Raw genomic sequence first — 18,541 nt, 5'->3', positions numbered from 1 at the left:
GCCAACAAAATATCTGACTCTACACATTACCCCGTGTTTCGCATTACTTGTGATTTTCCCAAATTTCGGGACATGATTGCCTGTTCCAGGTTTGTGTGCTTGTAAAGCTGGATCTGTTACTAACATTTAAAACACTAATAACCTTTGTGCTTTATCTTTTTTATAGGATGTGATAAGAAATCAGGAATCAGGTAACTATTCTTTTTCCTTTCATTTCTCTTCCTCACAGTCTTTATAGGTTAAGATGTTGAGTAGCATTGTGCTCTTGCAAAAAGTTCTGTCTTTGTTATCTGCATTGTCTTTTTTTTTCTTTAGGGAGCCCTCCTGACCTGAGTCCAACGGGCTGGTCACAGACAAAGACCCCTATTCCTGCTCAAAGAGAGCGTGCTGTAGCCTCAAATACTCAAGAGAAAAATAGAATTGTGAGTATGAGTGTTATAATATAAGAAGTAAAGATAAATGTTTTGTTTTCTCATTTTGCTTTATAGCACTTAGCACTTTGTTTTTCTCTCTATTGATTACATTCCTATGCCTCCTCAGGAAGACAATTTTTTGGATGTCACTTGTCACATCTACAGTCATCTGTTTCATGGACAAGTGACACTGTCATGCATTGAGTAACACTACTGCTTTAAAAATCCAACATCCTGGGTTTGAGACTGTTATGTTATTTCATGAGTGTGTTGCAGTTGCTTAAGGAAAGGAGTTTTTAAAGACATAAAATAAGCTCCAGCTTTTTGTATTCGATTTAAAAAGGGCAGATCAAATTCAATATTACCCCATTATACCAAGTAGCCCATAATGTACTATGGTGCAGGTGTGATGACCCTGAGAAGAAGGGAAAAAAAAGAAATGAATCACTCCACACTGTTTATCATGATCAGCATCTTTATCACAAACAAGTGTAAAATGCACATGACCTTTAGCACAAATACAATAATTTAGCAATATCTAGTTGTTGTATATTGCAAAACATTTTATCATAACACATTCAGTTCACTGCTGTTTATAAAATTATGCATGACAGTCACATAGTAAATAATAACATTAAATCTTCTCCAGTAGACTTATAACACACACTGATTTAGAATGCACATACTTTATTTACTGTGTAAAAGAATTAACATTTAACTTGACCTTTAAATAGTATTAGTGTCTTCTTTTTAAACATGCTACATGCTGAACTTCATCCAAACCATTACGTCCTTTAAGTGCTATTCTCGCAGCTCCAACCCATGTCGACTGTGGTGCACTGTTCGTCTTTCCTATGTCTCACTAGTACTAAATAATAATATTGAATAAATGCTAGCCTTGTCTAAATAAACTTTCAGGAGGTTACAAACTAATTATCTTTCAAAAAATTGCTTTTTCAGCCACCTATCTGAGGATGAAAACAAACAACTAAATAAACCAATCACCTCACACTGTTTATCCCCATCAGTGTCTTTATCACGAATGGGGGGAAAATAGTGAGACAATGGTTCTAATTAATAGTAATCAACCTCCCATCAGATTGCAAAGGCAAGACCTTATGATTAGAGAATAGATTGTGTATGTAGAATGAAAATATTTATTTTCCATACATTACATGGGGTAATTTTGGTCTAATATTGTCAAGGACTGATTTTGAATCTTAAGGTACATAATTTGATGAAAAATGCCATTAACACCAACAGGAACAGAAGGACAATGTAAAAGCATGAGGACTGTAAAGTTGTAGTAACGGCCAATGAAAATGATTACCACAGTTAAAAAAGTATTATGTTTGGCTCAGTACTATTTAAGATAGTTTAGAGTACAAGTACATCTTTGTAGAAACAAACAAGCACAGTGTGGCCCTGCAAAAATATATATTTTTTTGGTTTACTAAAGGCTATGTCACATTACAAAACATTTCCCATGATTTTCACTTGTAGCCTTTGATTACTTAATCTTAAGAGTCAGAGGCAATCAGCAATGCTCTCCCATCAAGCAATTCAACTAATGACTCACATTGATAAAATCAAACAGGCTTGATTTTGTCTTTAGTCATAGATAGGGGTTGGGTCTGTGTGCATTCTGGCTCACAACCAGTGAATACTCATCTGGCAGTACAGTGCATATAATGGAATTGAATAAGGAATGCAAATGTTTTGAACCCTCACAAATGGAAAAGAAGCTTGTCTTTCTTATGCGCCATATTTTACATACCACGAGAGAGTGGAATAAAGAAAAAAGGTCACAGATCAAAAGGTAGCTCTCTGTACTTGTTAAGTCCTTCGTACAGCTGCGACTCTGTCAGGCAGCACGCTATTGGCTGTCAGAAAAAGGAGTGAGCAGGACTGTGCTGGAAAGTTGGCACACAGTCTAGTAAAGTAAACAGGCCAACCATTTTTCAGTCGTTTAAATTGACATGGTCCAATGATGAGATCAGCAGCCGCGGTCAGCAAGTGTAACATACCCCATGAATATAATTTGCATAGTGTAATATCGGCTTAAGTTAAATTTAGAATATGGGATATACCAATGTAGTATGTGTGTATTGTGAAGGAAAGGAATCTGTAAGTATAAATGGAATTATTGCTGAGCCACAGTTACAGTACTTTTTTACCGTATGTTCGAACTTTCATTTTGTTAACATTGTTAGCTCACTTTTGGAATTTGTAAATTTGAGCTTCAGTCAGCATTTGTGAATCAGAGAGGCTGTGCTGTTGCACCTGATGTATGTGAATGGAAGCAGTGGGTCGATTTAATCTTAATATTCATTACAGGTGGGTGTGTTCCATTCCTGTAACCTGATTTTGTATGCAAGGTAAAACTTGCACTGGAAAATGTTAGTTAATGGGAAATCAGCAAAAATGCATAATGCCATATTATTTTACAGAAAAATGTTTCAAACTTATTAATGAAATCCCAGTGGAGCAATAGTACTAGATTTTAAATCACAAAACACAAATAATTTAAAGTAAAAAGGAATGACTGGTATTTACAGTATGTCAACCTTATTCTTGTACATCGTGCAGTTTTTGAAAAGTTTACATACTTTACAAAAGTTTACATCAGTTACCGATACCCATTACCTTATGGAGCTGGTAAAAGCATTATGATGGCACAAAAATCCACCACTAACTGACTATTGTGAGACATGTGCTGTATATGTTGAACAATTGCTCAGAGTGCCATTTTTCCCTCCCAGCAGTTATCAGTTCAGAGATAACACATATTTACAAACCTGCTGCTCTAATTCCTTCCATCAACTCTGATAATCAACCAGCTGACAATCTGTCTGCTTACCTGTGACAGACAGTACATAGGTTAATTATTGCCACATGCACAAAGTAGAGTGAAATTTTAATTTGCATATAGTAATCAACTTGTGACATGTCACCACTCTCCAGCTCATGTCAGACAATGGACATATGGGAATATTAATTTTACCCAACTGAAAATATTCTATTATTTGATTACCTGAACACTCTAATAGCAGTTAACCCAGGGTAGGAAGGCATTATCATATATTTTAGTGTAATTATAAATGTTCAGCTGGAGAAAATTGTGAAAGGAGAAAAAAACTGCAGGAGTTGATAAAGCGCTTTTTGGAGTTTTGTGAATGTCAACCTGGAGATTTTTGTTTGTTAGAAGTTGTGATTCTTGTGAATACTTATGGTTTTGTCCCCCTTCTGCCACACACTTCTAAATAGATAGATAGATACTTTATTAATCCCAGGGGGAAATTCACATACTCCAGCAGCAAAAAATATTAAATTAAAGAGTAATAAAAAATGCAGGTAAAAAACAGACAATAACTTGAATAATGTTCAACGTTTACCCCCTCTGGTGGAATTGAAGAGTCGCATAGTTTGGGGGAGGAATGATCTTCTCAGTCTGTCAGTGGAGCAGGACAGTGACAGCAGTCTGTCGCTGAAACTGCTCCTCTGTCTGGAGATGACACTGTTTAATGGATGTAGTGGATTCTCCATAATTGATAGGAGCCTGCTGAGTGCCCGTTGCTCTGCTACGGATGTCAGACCGTCCAGCTCTATGCCAACAATAGAGCCTGCCTTCCTCACCAGTTTGTCCAGGCGTGATGCATCCTTCTTCTTAATGCTGCCTCCCCAGCACACCACTGCGTAGAAGAGGGCACTCGCCACAACCATCTGATAGAACATCTGCAGCATCTTACTGCAGATGTTGAAGGATGCCAGTCTTCTAAGGAAGTACAGGCGGCTCTGTCCTTTCTTGCACAGAGAATCAGTATTGGCAGTCCAGTCCAATTTATCGTCCAGGTTTAATAGTGTGAGCACACTTTAGTATTTAGACTGATTATGATTTTGTTTTTCAATGACTAACTAAGAAATATTTAAATAACTAATTTTTTAAAAATGTGCGTTTGAAATACAGGAGAATTTTTGCCTTGTTCTGTTCCTTTAGATGAAAGGTCTTCTGGCAGGAAAAAATGCTCTGCACAAGCCAATAGGCCCTCCTAATTTATTACTGTATTGCATGGCTTCTGACTAATTAATAGTGTCAGTATCTCACCAGAAATGTTTTCTTGTAGAGGCAAAGAGGACAAAGAGATTCCAGTTACTACTGGGAGATTGAAGCTGCAGAAGTTGTATTGCACTCCAGGATAGGCTCTGGTTCATTTGGTACTGTTTACAAAGGAAAATGGCATGGTATTTATGTTACTTCTCTTTGGTAAGACAATCTCTTTCTGGGATTTTTTTTTTTTCACTTTTACTTACTATCTGTTTTAGGTGATGTTGCAGTAAAGATCCTAAAGGTAACCGACCCAACTCCTGAACAGTTACAGGCTTTCCGAAATGAAGTGGCTGTCCTGAGGTTAGTGGCTTCCAGCTTTTCTTACATGTCAGTAATAACTATGCCCTGTGCTATTTCAGACTGTGTCATGGACATTGCGCATTGTGTACTAGTGCTCACTCTCTCATTTACAGAAAGACAAGGCATGTGAACATCTTGCTTTTCATGGGCTACATGACAAAGGGCAATCTAGCCATTGTAACACAATGGTGTGAAGGAAGCAGTCTTTACAAGCACATACATGTCTTGGAGACAAATTTCCAGATGTTCCAATTGATTGACATTGCCAGGCAGACGGCCCAGGGCATGGAGTGAGTATGTCCAATATAATAAGATTCTGCTGCCTAAGGCAGAGAGTTAAACTGAATCATTAAACTCGAGGAACTCGTTCCTGATTAGAACTGAAGTATTAAGTGTCCAGTCCCTTGAATCATGCTTATCTAAGCTCCATTGATTGTTTTGTATTTTCTGTTGTTGTTATAAAGCCAAATTAAACCCCATTTACTCTGACTTTACTTAAAGTGTGATTCTTCATGGGGATACATTTATTCATACATAGGAGTCACTTAAGGGTCTGTAAATGTGAAAACAAACTGAAAAGCCCTTGATGGGGAGAGTTTGCAGTCCATTTCAGGGCAGATCTGCTTTAAAATAATATCTGTGAAATGTATTAACAAAGAAACTGGCATCTTCCAAAAGGAGCACATCTATACACAAGTTTTCACTTGAATACCCACCGTCAGGGCCTATGTGTTCCCACCAGCACCAGTATCATTGGTGAACAATGTTTTGTAATAATGTGTGTAGCCAATATGGCCGCATAGCTAATGAGCTGGGCTGGACTGTAAATAATTTTATTTGAGGAAGCAAGGTAGTTATAACAAGAATTGGGGATGGGCCTTATTACTTGACAGCCTGGCGTCACTATTGACAGTTTGACTTTATATCTGAGCCTTATTTGCTGGACTGTGTATACCTTATTTCTCCCTACATCTTCTGGTATCAGATCTAATGGTTTGTGGAATTGAAACTGTAGCTACATGTAATGTACTTTGTTATATCAGTGATTGAATATGGTAAGTTGTGGGAATCCCAGCTCATTCTGACTTTTGGGTAGGGTGTAGATGCTCCAGGGCAAAGAAGACTGCTTGCTTGATTCCACTGACTGTCTGTTTTTTCTTCAACAGTTACTTGCATGCAAAGAATATTATTCACAGAGACATGAAGTCCAACAGTATCCTTGTGAAATCAAGCCTACCTTAGAAGTGTCTGAACGTCTTAGGAGTTAAGTGTCACTCACTAGGTTAAGCATACTTCTTGTTCTAGCCATTTCTTTAACTTGCCACAGATATTTTCCTGCATGAAGGGTTAACAGTGAAAATTGGTGATTTTGGCTTGGCGACTGTCAAAGCAAGGTGGAGCGGCTCTCATCAGGTGGAGCAGCCATCGGGCTCCATTCTCTGGATGGTAAGTACACGTGTGATTTTGCCTGTTTCGTCGTTGGGTCCATTTAGCTCTGTCCTTTACTTGAGTTTTTTCCATGCTAATTAAAAAAACTAAAAAACTATCTTATGGTTAAACAGTTGCATGTAAACCTCTTATGGCCCTGTTGATATTAAGTGACTAGCTGGTGGCTAACTTGGTCAGCAGTATGCAGAAAGTATCATAGTAGCCTGCTTGTTTTTTTTCTTCACATATTGTGAGCAGCTCTGACCATCCAGGAGGCCAGCCACACTGCTGTTTCAATGTTGATGACTGCACAGCATGCCCATAGTGGCATTGCAAGTCTTACTTTATGGTAAAGATAATTAGCTTGCAGATTGTCATTTACAGTTTTATTGGATGGGTTGCTTCTGATTTTCATTGTTTCACTGGAATCTTATTTTATTGTGAATTTCAACAAAAACACAATTCAGAGATGTGGTATGGCATTTTTTCCATTAGCTTTGACTGTTTAGCTTAATTCGCTTTATTCAATTGTTGGTATTCAGTGCAATTTAAGCAAAAAGAATATTCTGTTTACCAGCTTACTGAAATTTTCATTATAGGCCAAACCATCCTTATGTTGAAAAAGAGAGTGAAAGACCTCATTTCTTGTCTAGTTTGTTACAGGTGGATGGTGAAGATATTTTCTGCCCATTTAGCTTTGATTTCACAGAATTAGAGAATTCTGGTCAGCTACTAGTCTACCTGTGAGAGCTGCCAAGAATTGAAAAATGAGAATTTCATATGCAGTTTGGAAGGTTGCAATTTTGCAGTGCAGTAAAAGAGGAAACAATTTGAGTACAATCTTAATAGCTACTGAAAGATCACTGCAGACATACAATTTGTCTCCATAAAATAAGATGGGCAAAAATGCCATATGGGCAGTATAATCTGTAGCTCAGGAAGCTGGAATGAATGTTCTGAAGAAGAAACATTTAAGATTGACACATTTTAATTACCTTTAGGCACCTGAGGTCATTCGAATGCAAGACAACAACCCATACAGCTTCCAGTCGGACGTTTACTCCTATGGTATTGTGCTGTTTGAACTAATGACTGGAGAGCTGCCGTACCGACATGTGTCCAATAGAGACCAGGTGAGATGATGGCTTACTCTTTGGTCATTTTATATACAGCAGTATTCGAGGTAGCTGTACCTTGGCGGGGTATTTTAACTTTAGCAGAGTTATTAAGTGAATAAAACAGAAGGTTGCAGATTGTATGATCTCAGAATGATTATAATCAGCCCATTTTGAGGTAAAAAGAAGATCTGAAAGTCTACTTCTTCCTTTAATCAAGTGTTCAGTGAGCTGTTAAGAAATCAGTAGTAGGCAGGCAGCTAGCTTTCTTACTTCACTCATCACCCATCTCATCTACTCCATTTGCTGACTGTAAGACAGTAACTGGGGTTTCCCACAGCATTCTGATTGTTGTGTCATGCTATTGAAAATTAAGGTGTTGTTCAGTCAAATGTCTAATAAGAGAAGTGGTGTGTGAAAAAGAGAAAAGTGATGCCTGACCCCTTATAAAGCCTGGTGCCTGAGCTCGAGTTAGACTAGACACTCAAAACCTCTTCACAGAGTAGATATACCCTGCTCCTTATCCTCAGTGTTGGATATACGAGTTTAAACTATTGCTTTTGCACTTCTCAAGTTGTTGTTTTTCTCTTGTCAGATTATTTACAGTGTTGGGAGGGGAGTTTTAAGTCCAGATCTAAGTAAGCTGTACAAAAACTGTCCCAAAGCCATGAAGAGGATTGTTGCAGAGTGCATAAACCCAGTTAAGGAAGAAAGACCACTCTTCCCACAGGTAGGACTGAACTAAGATACTTCTTCCAGTCAACTGTTGTATTTAGAACAAATAAAAGCCTGAGTACAGTGAGGATTGATACTTTTGGTATGTATTTCTTGTGTTTGTGTGGTTTCTGTAAATTGTCAATTTTTTAGGTATTTAGTGCAAAAGCACCTAATATGGCTACACTGTCTCTCTCTCTCTGTCCACATGAAACAACTTAGTTCCCATTGAAATGATCTTGTTTAAATTAAGCTAACTTATAGGAAATATTTTTGTTGAGATGTTTTGATCTAACTCTACAAATTAAAAAAAAAATATTCAAACTCCTGTTAAAAAGCATTGGCAAATTTGCACACTTGGCTACAACAGAAAAAAAGGTCTGTGCAACTTCAGTTACAGAGTAGCCTGAGACAGGTCACTTAAACTTGTATATTATTCTGCTACACTTCTCTGACAGCCATAGTGATGGCAAAACTCATCCCTGCTACAAGTTAGGAGCTTGCACACAGCTGGTGCTCCAGCTCGTGTTTCCTGCTCTTTGAGGTAAGTTAAGCATATAAATTACAAAAAAAAAACAAAGTCACTTATCTAGAAATGAATGTGAGATAAATCATGCAAATATATTTTTATAAGAACAGAGTGAACAAATACATACTTAATATGTAAGCATAGAGTGAACAAATATATATGAGGGGGAGTCAAGCTGAAGTTAGGAAATGGGTATTATTAGAAAATGTAACGAACCTTAACAAAACTGAAAATGTCATTTCTCAATGTAGTCTCCACCCTTCTCAATGCACTTGTGTCATCTGTCTTGATTTGACGACCACCCAAATGTTTTTTTTGCGGTCCAAAAAGGTGAAAATCACACAGTGCCAAATCTGGCGAATAAGGAGGATGTAGCAATACCTCAAACTTCAGTTTCTCCAGACAAGCCTTGGTGTTCTTAGCAGTGTGCAGTTGGGTGGGCATTGTCTTGCAGCAAAAGGACTCTTTGAGACGGCAGTCTTGGCCACTTGGATTGAATAGCAGGCTTCACATTGGTCTCCAGCAAGTCACAGTAACTTGCAGTGGTGACTGTAATACCTCTCAGCATGTAGTGTTCGACAATAATTTGGATGCACGAATGGTTGCGAGGACAAGACAAAACCTTTTATTCTGCTAGAATCCAGGCAGGTGGAACAAGTGCACTGAGAAGGGTGGAGCCTACACTGAGAAATGACATTATCAGTTTTGTTAAGGTTCGTTCCATTTTCTAATACTGTAAATCCATTTTCTAACTTTAGCTTGAGTTCCCCCTCATACTTTCTATTTGTTACATTGAAAATACACTGAAAACAGCTTCTGAATCATTAGAATGTAAAGATAACGCCGGTGAAAGGCTATCATGTATTGGCAGAATTCCAGACCTCTTCTCCATCAGGGGCCAAAGCAACCAAAAAATTTTACCTTGAGGCTGAGATTTTAACTCTCTGTTGAGTAATACTTTAAAGAAATTTTAACTAGGTAGTTGTTGGTTGTGGAGAGTGACTAACTCTAGGACATCAGTCGATGCAATTTTTATATCACTTCAATTGAAATCTGCTGTCTGTGGAAGCTCTTGAGCCACCACAAGCCCTTTTAGGCTCCATTTTTAACTATATCACATTGTGAAGTGATGTTAAAAAGCATGTATTTGTATTTAATGTAGTCTACTAATGGCATGTATTTGCACTCTATTATTAGTTACTCTTGACTATAACTCATTGTTAGAAAAATATTTATTAAACAAAAATGTGATAACTGACTCACCACTGAAGTAACAAAAAAAATAAAACTCTTCTGATTTGTTAATTTTTGAGAATCTCTGGTAAGAAAATGCCAGAAAATTAGATCAGTCTGTAAACATTTACCTTTGAACTGATCCTGTTACAAGAAATGTGATGGTGCCCAGGATCACAGGTATGAGCTGGGTAGACCCTTCACCTCCTAAAGTAATTTTGTTTCTTCCTCTTAACAAACACCACTTTTTTCCCCCTTTTCAGATATTGTCATCAATAGAACTACTGCAGCACTCTCTTCCTAAAATCAACCGCAGTGCCTCCGAGCCATCACTTCATCGTGCCAGTCACACCGAGGACATTAATTTATGCACTTTCACCTCCGTGAAGGTGCCAGTCTTCTAGCATTCAGCAAAAGGACGTCTTGCTGAGTGCAATTTTCCAAGTTGATATTTTGTATTTCCTCTATTGTCTACCAAGGACAGTGAACCCTAAGCAACCAGATGTTGCACTGCTTCATTTTATTTTTAGCTATTTGGGATGGCACACCACCCCCTGGCTATGATGTGCATCTTCAGCAGGTGGTGGCTGCAGTGGACATGTCACCCCTATAGACTGCCGAAGCTGCATGTCTAGCTGTGGCACTGAGTGCAATGTTGTCTTTGGGGGCAGCCTTTTAAAGGGTGACTGCGCGTGTATGGAATGATGTTTCTTTATTGTCTAAATCATTTGGTTTTAATTTTTTTTTGTTTATTGCGAGACTCAGGATAAACACTTTATTGTAAACCTGAAGATGTTTGTTTAATCCGGCGGATTGTAATAAAACTAAGTTAAATATAAGCTTCAGATACTTTGTCCTCTGTCCCTCCAGTACTGGTCATAATGTGCTGTTCATCCTCTTATCTCTGCTCATCGTTTCTATTTGCTGTACCGAGACTGGCAACTGCCCATGATTTCCAGTGTGTGTATGTATATATATATATAATTATATGCCATTTAATGACACAGGGTAGCACTACAACCAAGGGATTTAGGTTGTGTGTTCACCTAAGTTGCTGCCGAGTCTGCATGTTCTCCCAGTGTTTGCATTGGTTTTGCTGGTTTACTCCTACATATCAAAGCACAGTAAGGTCACTCACCGTACATTGGCTAGGGACAACCAAGCATGGTTACAAGTGTGAATGTGCTCTGTGCTAGGCTGGACATGTGAGTTCCTGCTAGAAAAGGTCCTGGTTGCTGTAATTGCATAAATTAGGTAAAACAAATTCTCAAAATTAATGAATATACCACCACCATACTTTACATTATTAAGTAAAAAAGTAATACTCTGGCTAGGACAAACTTTATAATACATTTACAGTATTCTATGACATTTTTTTCATGTTTCCATCTGTCAAGTTTCTGAATTACCATTTTTCATTACAGAGAGAGCTGAAGCCCCTCTGAGCAGGAACATATCAAGTGACACTGGCCAGTCTGCAACAAATCCTCCTATACGTGTACCAACTCAATGAAGTCACCACCTAACCAAACATGCATGCCTTTGTGTTGCAAGAAGAAATTAGAGTAACCAGAGGAAACCCACACAAACACTAAGAGAGTGTGCTGACTCCACAGATGGTAAAGTTTTGAACCCCTGCAAATGTAAAATACCAATGTTAACCTCCCCGTCACCTCCTGGAAGTAGTAGCTGGGCGTAATGAGTCAGTCATCAACTGCCACATGTGGGATTACATCCCATAGAGAGACAGCTTAAATTACAATGACATGGTTTTTATTTCTCAGCATTGTTTTCACCCCTAGTAATACTGAGAAGGGTGTGTAGACCACATCATAGACATCCAGAAATGACGTGAGCTGTGAATTAGTGGCTGGCTACAACACCGTCCTCATCAGCTGGCCCTTGCAGCTCCATGAACAGTTCACCGAGTTCTTCCACCTGGTCATCATACTGGGGCAAACCCCGGTGTTCCCGCTCTTCAATGAAATCCCACAGCCGCACAGAGTTCAAGAACTGTAAGGAAAAGCAAATTTTGTAAATACCATAGTCCTGCGTTTGTATTAAACAAAAACCCACTGTCTGGTTCCATATCAGTTAGTTTCTGCTCCCGTAATTTTATTTAGCAGATGTACTTCACTGTGGCCCTGAAACTCACTCCACTCATTTTAACAAACTGTCCTATCCAAACATTCATGTTGAATGCAATCCTAAGCATTCCAGTATAAGTTTGAGTTAAGTGCACACAAGGCAAGTAGATCACTTTGTCTTATCTAGTCTGCCTCTGTATACTTACCCGAACGCTGCCCTCCGAACTAAGCTGCTTGCGGGGTTTTTCTGGCTCTGCTCTTCTGCCATCTGGATAAGCATGCAGGTACAAACATTTTCCACCAAAAGGACAGGTCCCTTTTCCCTGATCAAAATACTTGCAGGCTTTCCTGCTGCAAACAAGACAGAAAAGAATGAGACTACATATTCTGCCTGGCTGTTAAGTAGTACACACAACTGTTCAGTAAGAATCAGAAAGCCCCCATAGGAAGACTGAGAGCTTGCCAATGTCACAGTAAGCATAATTTATCGCCATGCTTAAGAATCATGTTGGCTAGATCGAGTGGTGTCCTCTGCACTGCACTGGCACCCTAAAGCATGGATGGGCTGCACCAATTAATATTTTAATTACTAAGTGAAGCACAGTGCCAGAAAATGGGGTTTTATACACATCTTTCTTTCAGGAACTAATTATTTGAGCTTCACTTTCAGCATAGTAGGTATTTAGGATGTGCATTACAGGATGTGGGCAGCCATATTATTCCATTCAGCCGTTCCTCAGCTACTTTTGACCACTCAAAATATATGTTAACATTGGTACGTGTCTACATATTCTGTACTCCACTTTCATCTACTATTGCCAGTACTTCATATAATCAAGAGCACAAGGTTAAATAATGGAACAGGAGTTTCCACTAATGAAACGATTATGGAAACCAGACACTTTATACAGGCAGGCATTCAGATATGACCGGCAGTGTGCATTTTATACGATGATGATGATCCTGGAAAACACATTTATCAAGACTTCTCTGAACAGACAACTGCAGTGAGAAATGCAAAGCATAAAATTGTACTTAATGGAATTTTAAATGCCCTTTATTGTCCTTCTGGATACACGATTAACCCTAAATCTACTGTATAAACTGTACAGCAATGGCAACTAATGAAATTTAATTAAAAGCTAGTTAATGGACCATAAGCTGAAGTTTAACATAGGAGAATGCTTCACACAAAGTGAAATCATTAGGCAAGCCTCTCGTTTTTCTATATTTGGACTGTTACTTTTCTCAGTTTAAAGGTTAAATTGTGATACAGTGATCCCTCGCTATATCGCGCTTCGCCTTTCGCGGCTTCACTCCATCGCGGATTTTATATGTAAGCATATTTAAATATATATCGTGGATTTTTTGCTGGTTCGCGGATTTCTGCGGACAATGGGTCTTTTAATTTCTGGTACATGCTTCCTCAGTTGGTTTGCCCAGTTGATTTCATACAAGGGACGCTATTGGCAGATGGCTGAGAAGCTACCCAGCTTACTTTTTTCTCTCTCTTTCTCTGATCCTGACGTATGGGGATTGAGCAGGGGGGCTGTTCGCACACCTAGACGATACGGATGCTCGTCTAAAAATGCTGAAAGATTATCTTCACGTTGCTATCTTTTGTGCAGCTGCTTCCTGAAACGACATGCTGCACGGTGCTTCGCATACTTAAAAGCTCGAAGGGCACGTATTGATTTTTGACTGAAAAACAAACTCTGTCTGTCTCTCTCTCTTCCTGCTCCTGACGGAGGGGGTGTGAGCTGCCACCTTCAACAGCTTTGTGCCGCGGTGCTTCGCATACTTAAAAGCCAAACAGCCCTATTGATTTGTTTACTAGAGATTGTTTTCTCTATCTATGTGACATTCTGTGCTCCTGACACGCACTCCTTTGAAGAGGAAGATATGTTTGCATTCTTTTAATTGTGAGACAGAACTGTCATCTCTGTCTTGTCATGGAGCACAGTTTAAACTTTTGAAAAAGAGACAAATGTTTGTTTGCAGTGTTTGAATAACGTTCCTGTCTCTCTACAACCTCCTGTGTTTCTGCGCAAATCTGTGACCCTAGCATGACAATATAAAAATAACCATATAAACATATGGTTTCTACTTCGCGGATTTTCTTATTTCGCGGGTGGCTCTGGAACGCAACCCCCGCGATGGAGGAGGGATTACTGTATTTGCAAATGGCACCAGAACTGGAAAGCAAAAATAGTGAGGGATCTGGGGGGGGGATGGGGAGGGGGGATTGGTTTATATCTCACAAAAGTCACAAAGGCAAATATAATAAAGTTCTTACCACCCAGGCAATATGTTGGACCCATCGAAATCTATAGCAAAATGTCTTATTGCAAAACTCTTAACTGTAAAGAGACATTATCCTGGAACACTTCTGTCTCTGATAAAGCATGCAGTTTTAGTATTAACATTTAATCCAGTTCTGAGTCTTGAGCAGAGAAGACTATTTAGGGGCCAAATCTTAGGTCTTTAGATTCTTAAGGGTAGGAGTTGCTTCGATCCAGCAGAATTCCTTTTAATCACAGAGCTAAGCACTCCTTCACGCAATAGTTCATGGTAATCTGGAACAAAAACTAGTAAGTAATATATTTGAGCAAACAAGCAGGACGGGTTGAAATGATCTTATTTTATTTGAAAAAATGTATTTGTATTATTTCTTGTCCAATTTTGTGGCAAGCTTGTATCATGGATAGTGTTCAAGAATGTGATTTCTTAACCTAGCATTCAGTTTCCGTTAAGAGGTCTGATAAAAAAAGAAGCGACAGAAATTCAGACAGATGCTAGCCTTTAGTACCTTATTCTATTGGTTGCAAAACTTCCCACTTTTAGAAAAGGGGGGGGGGAGAGGCATATTTTGTTGTTAGAAAGGGTGTACATTACTTGTTAAGCCATAGTTTAACAACAACAAACTTTAATAACAGTGGAAAGCCTCTGATAAGATGAATCATACAAGTGAAGGGAATCAATGGAGAAAATGTGCATTTTGATGCTCTTACCCAACTCCAGTTTTGAATTCCTCAATAAGTTTGTTTTTCTCATTCTGATCCTCCACCCAATATGCACTGGGAATCACAAACTCGGACACCACACGGCACTCTGGGCAGGACCTGTGGAGCAAAATAACCAAGAGACAATGGAGGTGAAAAGTGAGTGGTAATAGTTAGTCCAAAATGCTTAGTGCCACATATCAGGCTATGAAGTGTCCAATTTAATTAAATGTCTCTCATAATAAAAAGGTTCATTTTACTTTTTCTGCTGCAGAAGTACTGTACACTTCACAAATGTTTAGAAACATCTAGGCCTCAAAATGTTCACACAAAGCTGAAAAATTGCTAAAACTTATTTTCAGAAACTATAAATTATGGGCAGGAAGCATTATCAAATCTGATCTCTCTTCTGAAAAGTGGGAGCTCCAAGAACCAAAAATTAAAACCCTTGTCTGCTTGATGCCAGGTTATTTGTGACATTCCTATCCCTCATGTCAGTGTGAATGTCAGAGCACTAAATGCACACACACATACTCACTCACTTGATGATCTTGTTCTCAAACTGCTTGGCACATCTCCACTGCCTTATACAGCTGAGACAGTAGGTGTGGCAACAACTGGAAAGAATACCAAAGCGGCGTTCCGAAGATGAACTTTTCTGATATACCACCTCCATGCAGATGCTGCACACTTTGTTCTGACTTGTTTGCACAGCAAATGCCTGTTCCATGTCCTGCTCAAATGCCATCATGCACATCTACAGATACACAGAGGCACACAGATTAACATTACACAGGGAACAGGACACCCATCTTATTTGTACATTCCTGTAACTAATGAGGACTTTAAAAATCAATTCCTTAAAAGGATGCACCACCTGCAAACGCAAAAGTGATGGCCAGGAGGCTTGCCACCTACCTTCTCATGCTCTCTTCTCTGCTCTGGATCTGCAGGATGCAGTACCTCCAATCCACAAATGTCACATACTTCACCATGAACGTAACCACAGCTTTCCCTGGAGTAACACTGGCCAGCAGCAGCATAAGGGCACAATTGTGGAGTGTCACCGAGGTTGCTACTACTTGCTGAATTCTCCAGTCCTGCCTGGATGGCCTCTAGGTAGGAGAGTGGTCGGCTGTTAAGTGACTCTTCCTCAGAGCTCCAACAGAGGCTATCACTATAGGGTGGAATCCTCTCATCAGACAAGCTACAGAGGGCTGAAAAGATACATTAAAACCAATTTTTTTCAGCACATGCAGGTTTCTCATCACACATTGAAGAGATTTCACGTACTATAAGAACCTTGAGAGCACCATTTATCAGAAGATAAGCTGGTGGAATAGCAACATCCCACAAGAACCCCACAATTCATTTAATGAAGTATGCTGCAAGCAAGCTCAAATAAATGCTAGAGCACATTGTTGACTGTAAAAGATTGAATATCCATAGAGGGCCTTAAACAGCCGAGAGGCAGAAATAGCAGCAAAGACTCAAATTAGGTTTTAAAAAAAAAAAAAAAAAAAAAAGCTGTATGTCCTTTCATGAAAGGGGGAATTTGACCACCAATATGGATTTTAATCCAGTTAAAATATTACAATCGAACTTTGAAAATGACAGACTGTACAAAATGAGAAGTAGCAGCATTTGAGCTGGGAGAATACATTGCAGGATTGCCAGGCTAAAGATCAGCTTCCCAAGGATTACATCTTTGCTCTACCACTGCTAAAAGTCAAACTTGAATGAATGTGAGAACAAAGCCACATCAAGTTTCCAGCAATCACAAGTCATGATTCCTACAGTTGAATACATCAGTTCCAACTACTAACAGCCCTCCAAAGTTAGAAGACCTACCATTACAAACCTCTAAATGATGAACAAAGATTGAATAATAGCCACTAATTTACAAAATAAAGAGGACCTATACTTTACAGTACTGTATGATACACACTAACCTCTATCTCGTAGGACCAGCGGCTTTTTATCAGGCCTCCCTAATGCTGCTGTGATTCCCAAGGCTGAAGAGTCACTGTACATGGTTTGTGGGGCTGCAATAGCCTCTACATTTCTAACAGTATGTTCAGCAGCAGCCTTCCCTATAGGAGGTTTCACATGATCATACCTGGAACACAAAATATATAACAAACAGAGCAAGGCATTCTTTACACTTCAGTTCCCTAGTAAAAATGAGTATTCATTACACAGCAATCAATCCTTTGCCTACTTAACAATTTGGCATGCCCTTTATCAATAGGGTGGATAATCTGGTGTCCGAAAAATAACATTTGGGGAAAGGAGTAGGATGTATAAACAAACACACCAACAAACAAATGAATTAATATGGCAGCAAAGGTTGGGCCTAGCAACTCCATGGATCTTGATTTGTCTTCAGTTCTGGATACTGTGTGTTGGGTTTCCACATTTTGCCCACGGGTATATTAGGTCGCCTACCATGATTTCTTCTCACTCCTCCTATTATCTAATATGGGCGTGTGTGTGTGTGGTATTCAAGTAATTGCCTTAAGATCTATTGCTGATTAATGCTTGCATCTGATCCTGCTGGGATAAGCTTTAGATCCCCCAAACCCTGTACCAGACTAAGTGATTATGAAAATGGATGGATGTGTAGAGAAAGCACACAAAATGTAGTGAATCATTGGCAAGGGAAATTCCCCAATGAAAATCAGTATTTAAGGAAAGCAAATGTGAGAAGAAAATTTATTGATACTGTAGCCCATGTGCATTTTTAATAAAAGAAGTAGAAATTTAACCATACCTGCAGCGGGAACCGTATGCACACTGGCCTCTTTGGTAGAATTTGCAGATAGTAGATGGTTTGCTGGCTGTCACATCGTGTGAAAATAGACACCTACTGCCTTCGCGGCAAACACCGTGCAAAAAATATCTATTAAAAAAAAAAAAAAAAAACACACACATACTGGTGACTACATTCCTAGGTGCAGACTTCAGAAATGCAAAATACAGTACCACCTCCTTGGGACAATGCAACAGACTATTACGTAATCGATCCTCAATCGGACAGATGTTGTTTACCACAATCAGAAGCAAATTGCATTCTTAAAATTACTCCTACTATTGGCTCACCGACAAGTGAAGACAACTTGAAACCAGAGCTACAGGCTCAAGGAGAAATAAGAGACTGTTAGGATCTCTCAGTATACAGTAAGGCCAAAGTCTTGTTCAGTATCACACACTTTTCAAATTTGCCAGAATTTTACCTCCTTTTCTATCTTACATTTTTCTTGCTCCATTATTTCTAACCTGTTGTTCCCTGTGCCTCTGCCTTTTCTTCCAAGTCTTCCTCCTGGTCCCTGTTGTTTTAGACTACTTGTATCAGAGAAACCCCACCAACTCTCCATTTTCTGCCTTTATGGCTTCTCAAGTCTTGATGTATCCTTTCATTCACATATGTCCAACTATCGTTATAGCTTTAGTTCTTTTTAAATTTAATCTTACAATATATTTCTCAGTATTAAAAAAGCTAATTCTTGATCCAGTTATCTCCAACTAATGCCTTATCTATTACCCACCTCTCCCATTACAAGCCCTTGAGCACATTGTTTTTTCACCATCTTGGGTTATGTCAAGTAGACT

General features: G+C 39.0%; 2 protein-coding genes across 25 annotated transcripts in view; one reads left to right on the top strand and one right to left on the bottom strand.

Annotated features, from left to right (window-relative positions):
* Positions 1–18,541, top strand: part of raf1b (Raf-1 proto-oncogene, serine/threonine kinase b) — a 303,901-nt gene that overhangs the window by 86,653 nt on the left and 198,707 nt on the right. For 4 of the 23 annotated variants that reach the window (XM_051921458.1, XM_051921446.1, XM_028824665.2 and 1 more), the window contains 10 exons: positions 167–191; positions 316–422; positions 4,538–4,655; positions 4,737–4,821; positions 4,935–5,111; positions 5,988–6,034; positions 6,149–6,267; positions 7,251–7,382; positions 7,960–8,094; positions 10,104–10,679. The exons of 6 other annotated variants lie outside the window; for them this stretch is intronic. In XM_051921458.1, the coding sequence (XP_051777418.1) occupies positions 167–191; positions 316–422; positions 4,538–4,655; positions 4,737–4,821; positions 4,935–5,111; positions 5,988–6,034; positions 6,149–6,267; positions 7,251–7,382; positions 7,960–8,094; positions 10,104–10,244 (1,086 nt within the window). In that variant the 3' untranslated portion in view covers positions 10,245–10,679. Of the gene's footprint in view, positions 1–166; positions 192–315; positions 423–4,537; positions 4,656–4,736; positions 4,822–4,934; positions 5,112–5,987; positions 6,035–6,148; positions 6,268–7,250; positions 7,383–7,959; positions 8,095–10,103; positions 10,680–18,541 lie in introns of those variants that run through there. 13 more of the 23 variants (XM_051921465.1, XM_051921461.1, XM_051921463.1 and 10 more) reach the window with 9 other exon arrangements.
* The window catches only part of LOC127525814 (E3 ubiquitin-protein ligase makorin-2-like), a 218,235-nt gene continuing 211,290 nt past the window's right edge, over positions 11,597–18,541 (bottom strand). For both annotated transcript variants that reach the window (XM_028824666.2, XM_051921503.1), the window contains exons 2-8: positions 17,703–17,831; positions 16,882–17,048; positions 15,848–16,146; positions 15,472–15,686; positions 14,939–15,049; positions 12,134–12,278; positions 11,597–11,853 (exon numbers count right to left, since the gene is read on the bottom strand). In XM_028824666.2, the coding sequence (XP_028680499.2) occupies positions 11,704–11,853; positions 12,134–12,278; positions 14,939–15,049; positions 15,472–15,686; positions 15,848–16,146; positions 16,882–17,048; positions 17,703–17,831 (1,216 nt within the window). In that variant the 3' untranslated portion in view covers positions 11,597–11,703. The remainder of the gene's footprint in view (positions 11,854–12,133; positions 12,279–14,938; positions 15,050–15,471; positions 15,687–15,847; positions 16,147–16,881; positions 17,049–17,702; positions 17,832–18,541) is intronic.

Source organism: Erpetoichthys calabaricus, chromosome 18, assembly GCF_900747795.2.
Source record: "Erpetoichthys calabaricus chromosome 18, fErpCal1.3, whole genome shotgun sequence".
NCBI classification, from domain to species: Eukaryota; Metazoa; Chordata; class Cladistia; order Polypteriformes; family Polypteridae; genus Erpetoichthys; species Erpetoichthys calabaricus.
The sequence above is the reverse complement of the archived record's forward strand: the minus strand, read 5'-3'. Positions and strand labels throughout refer to the sequence as shown.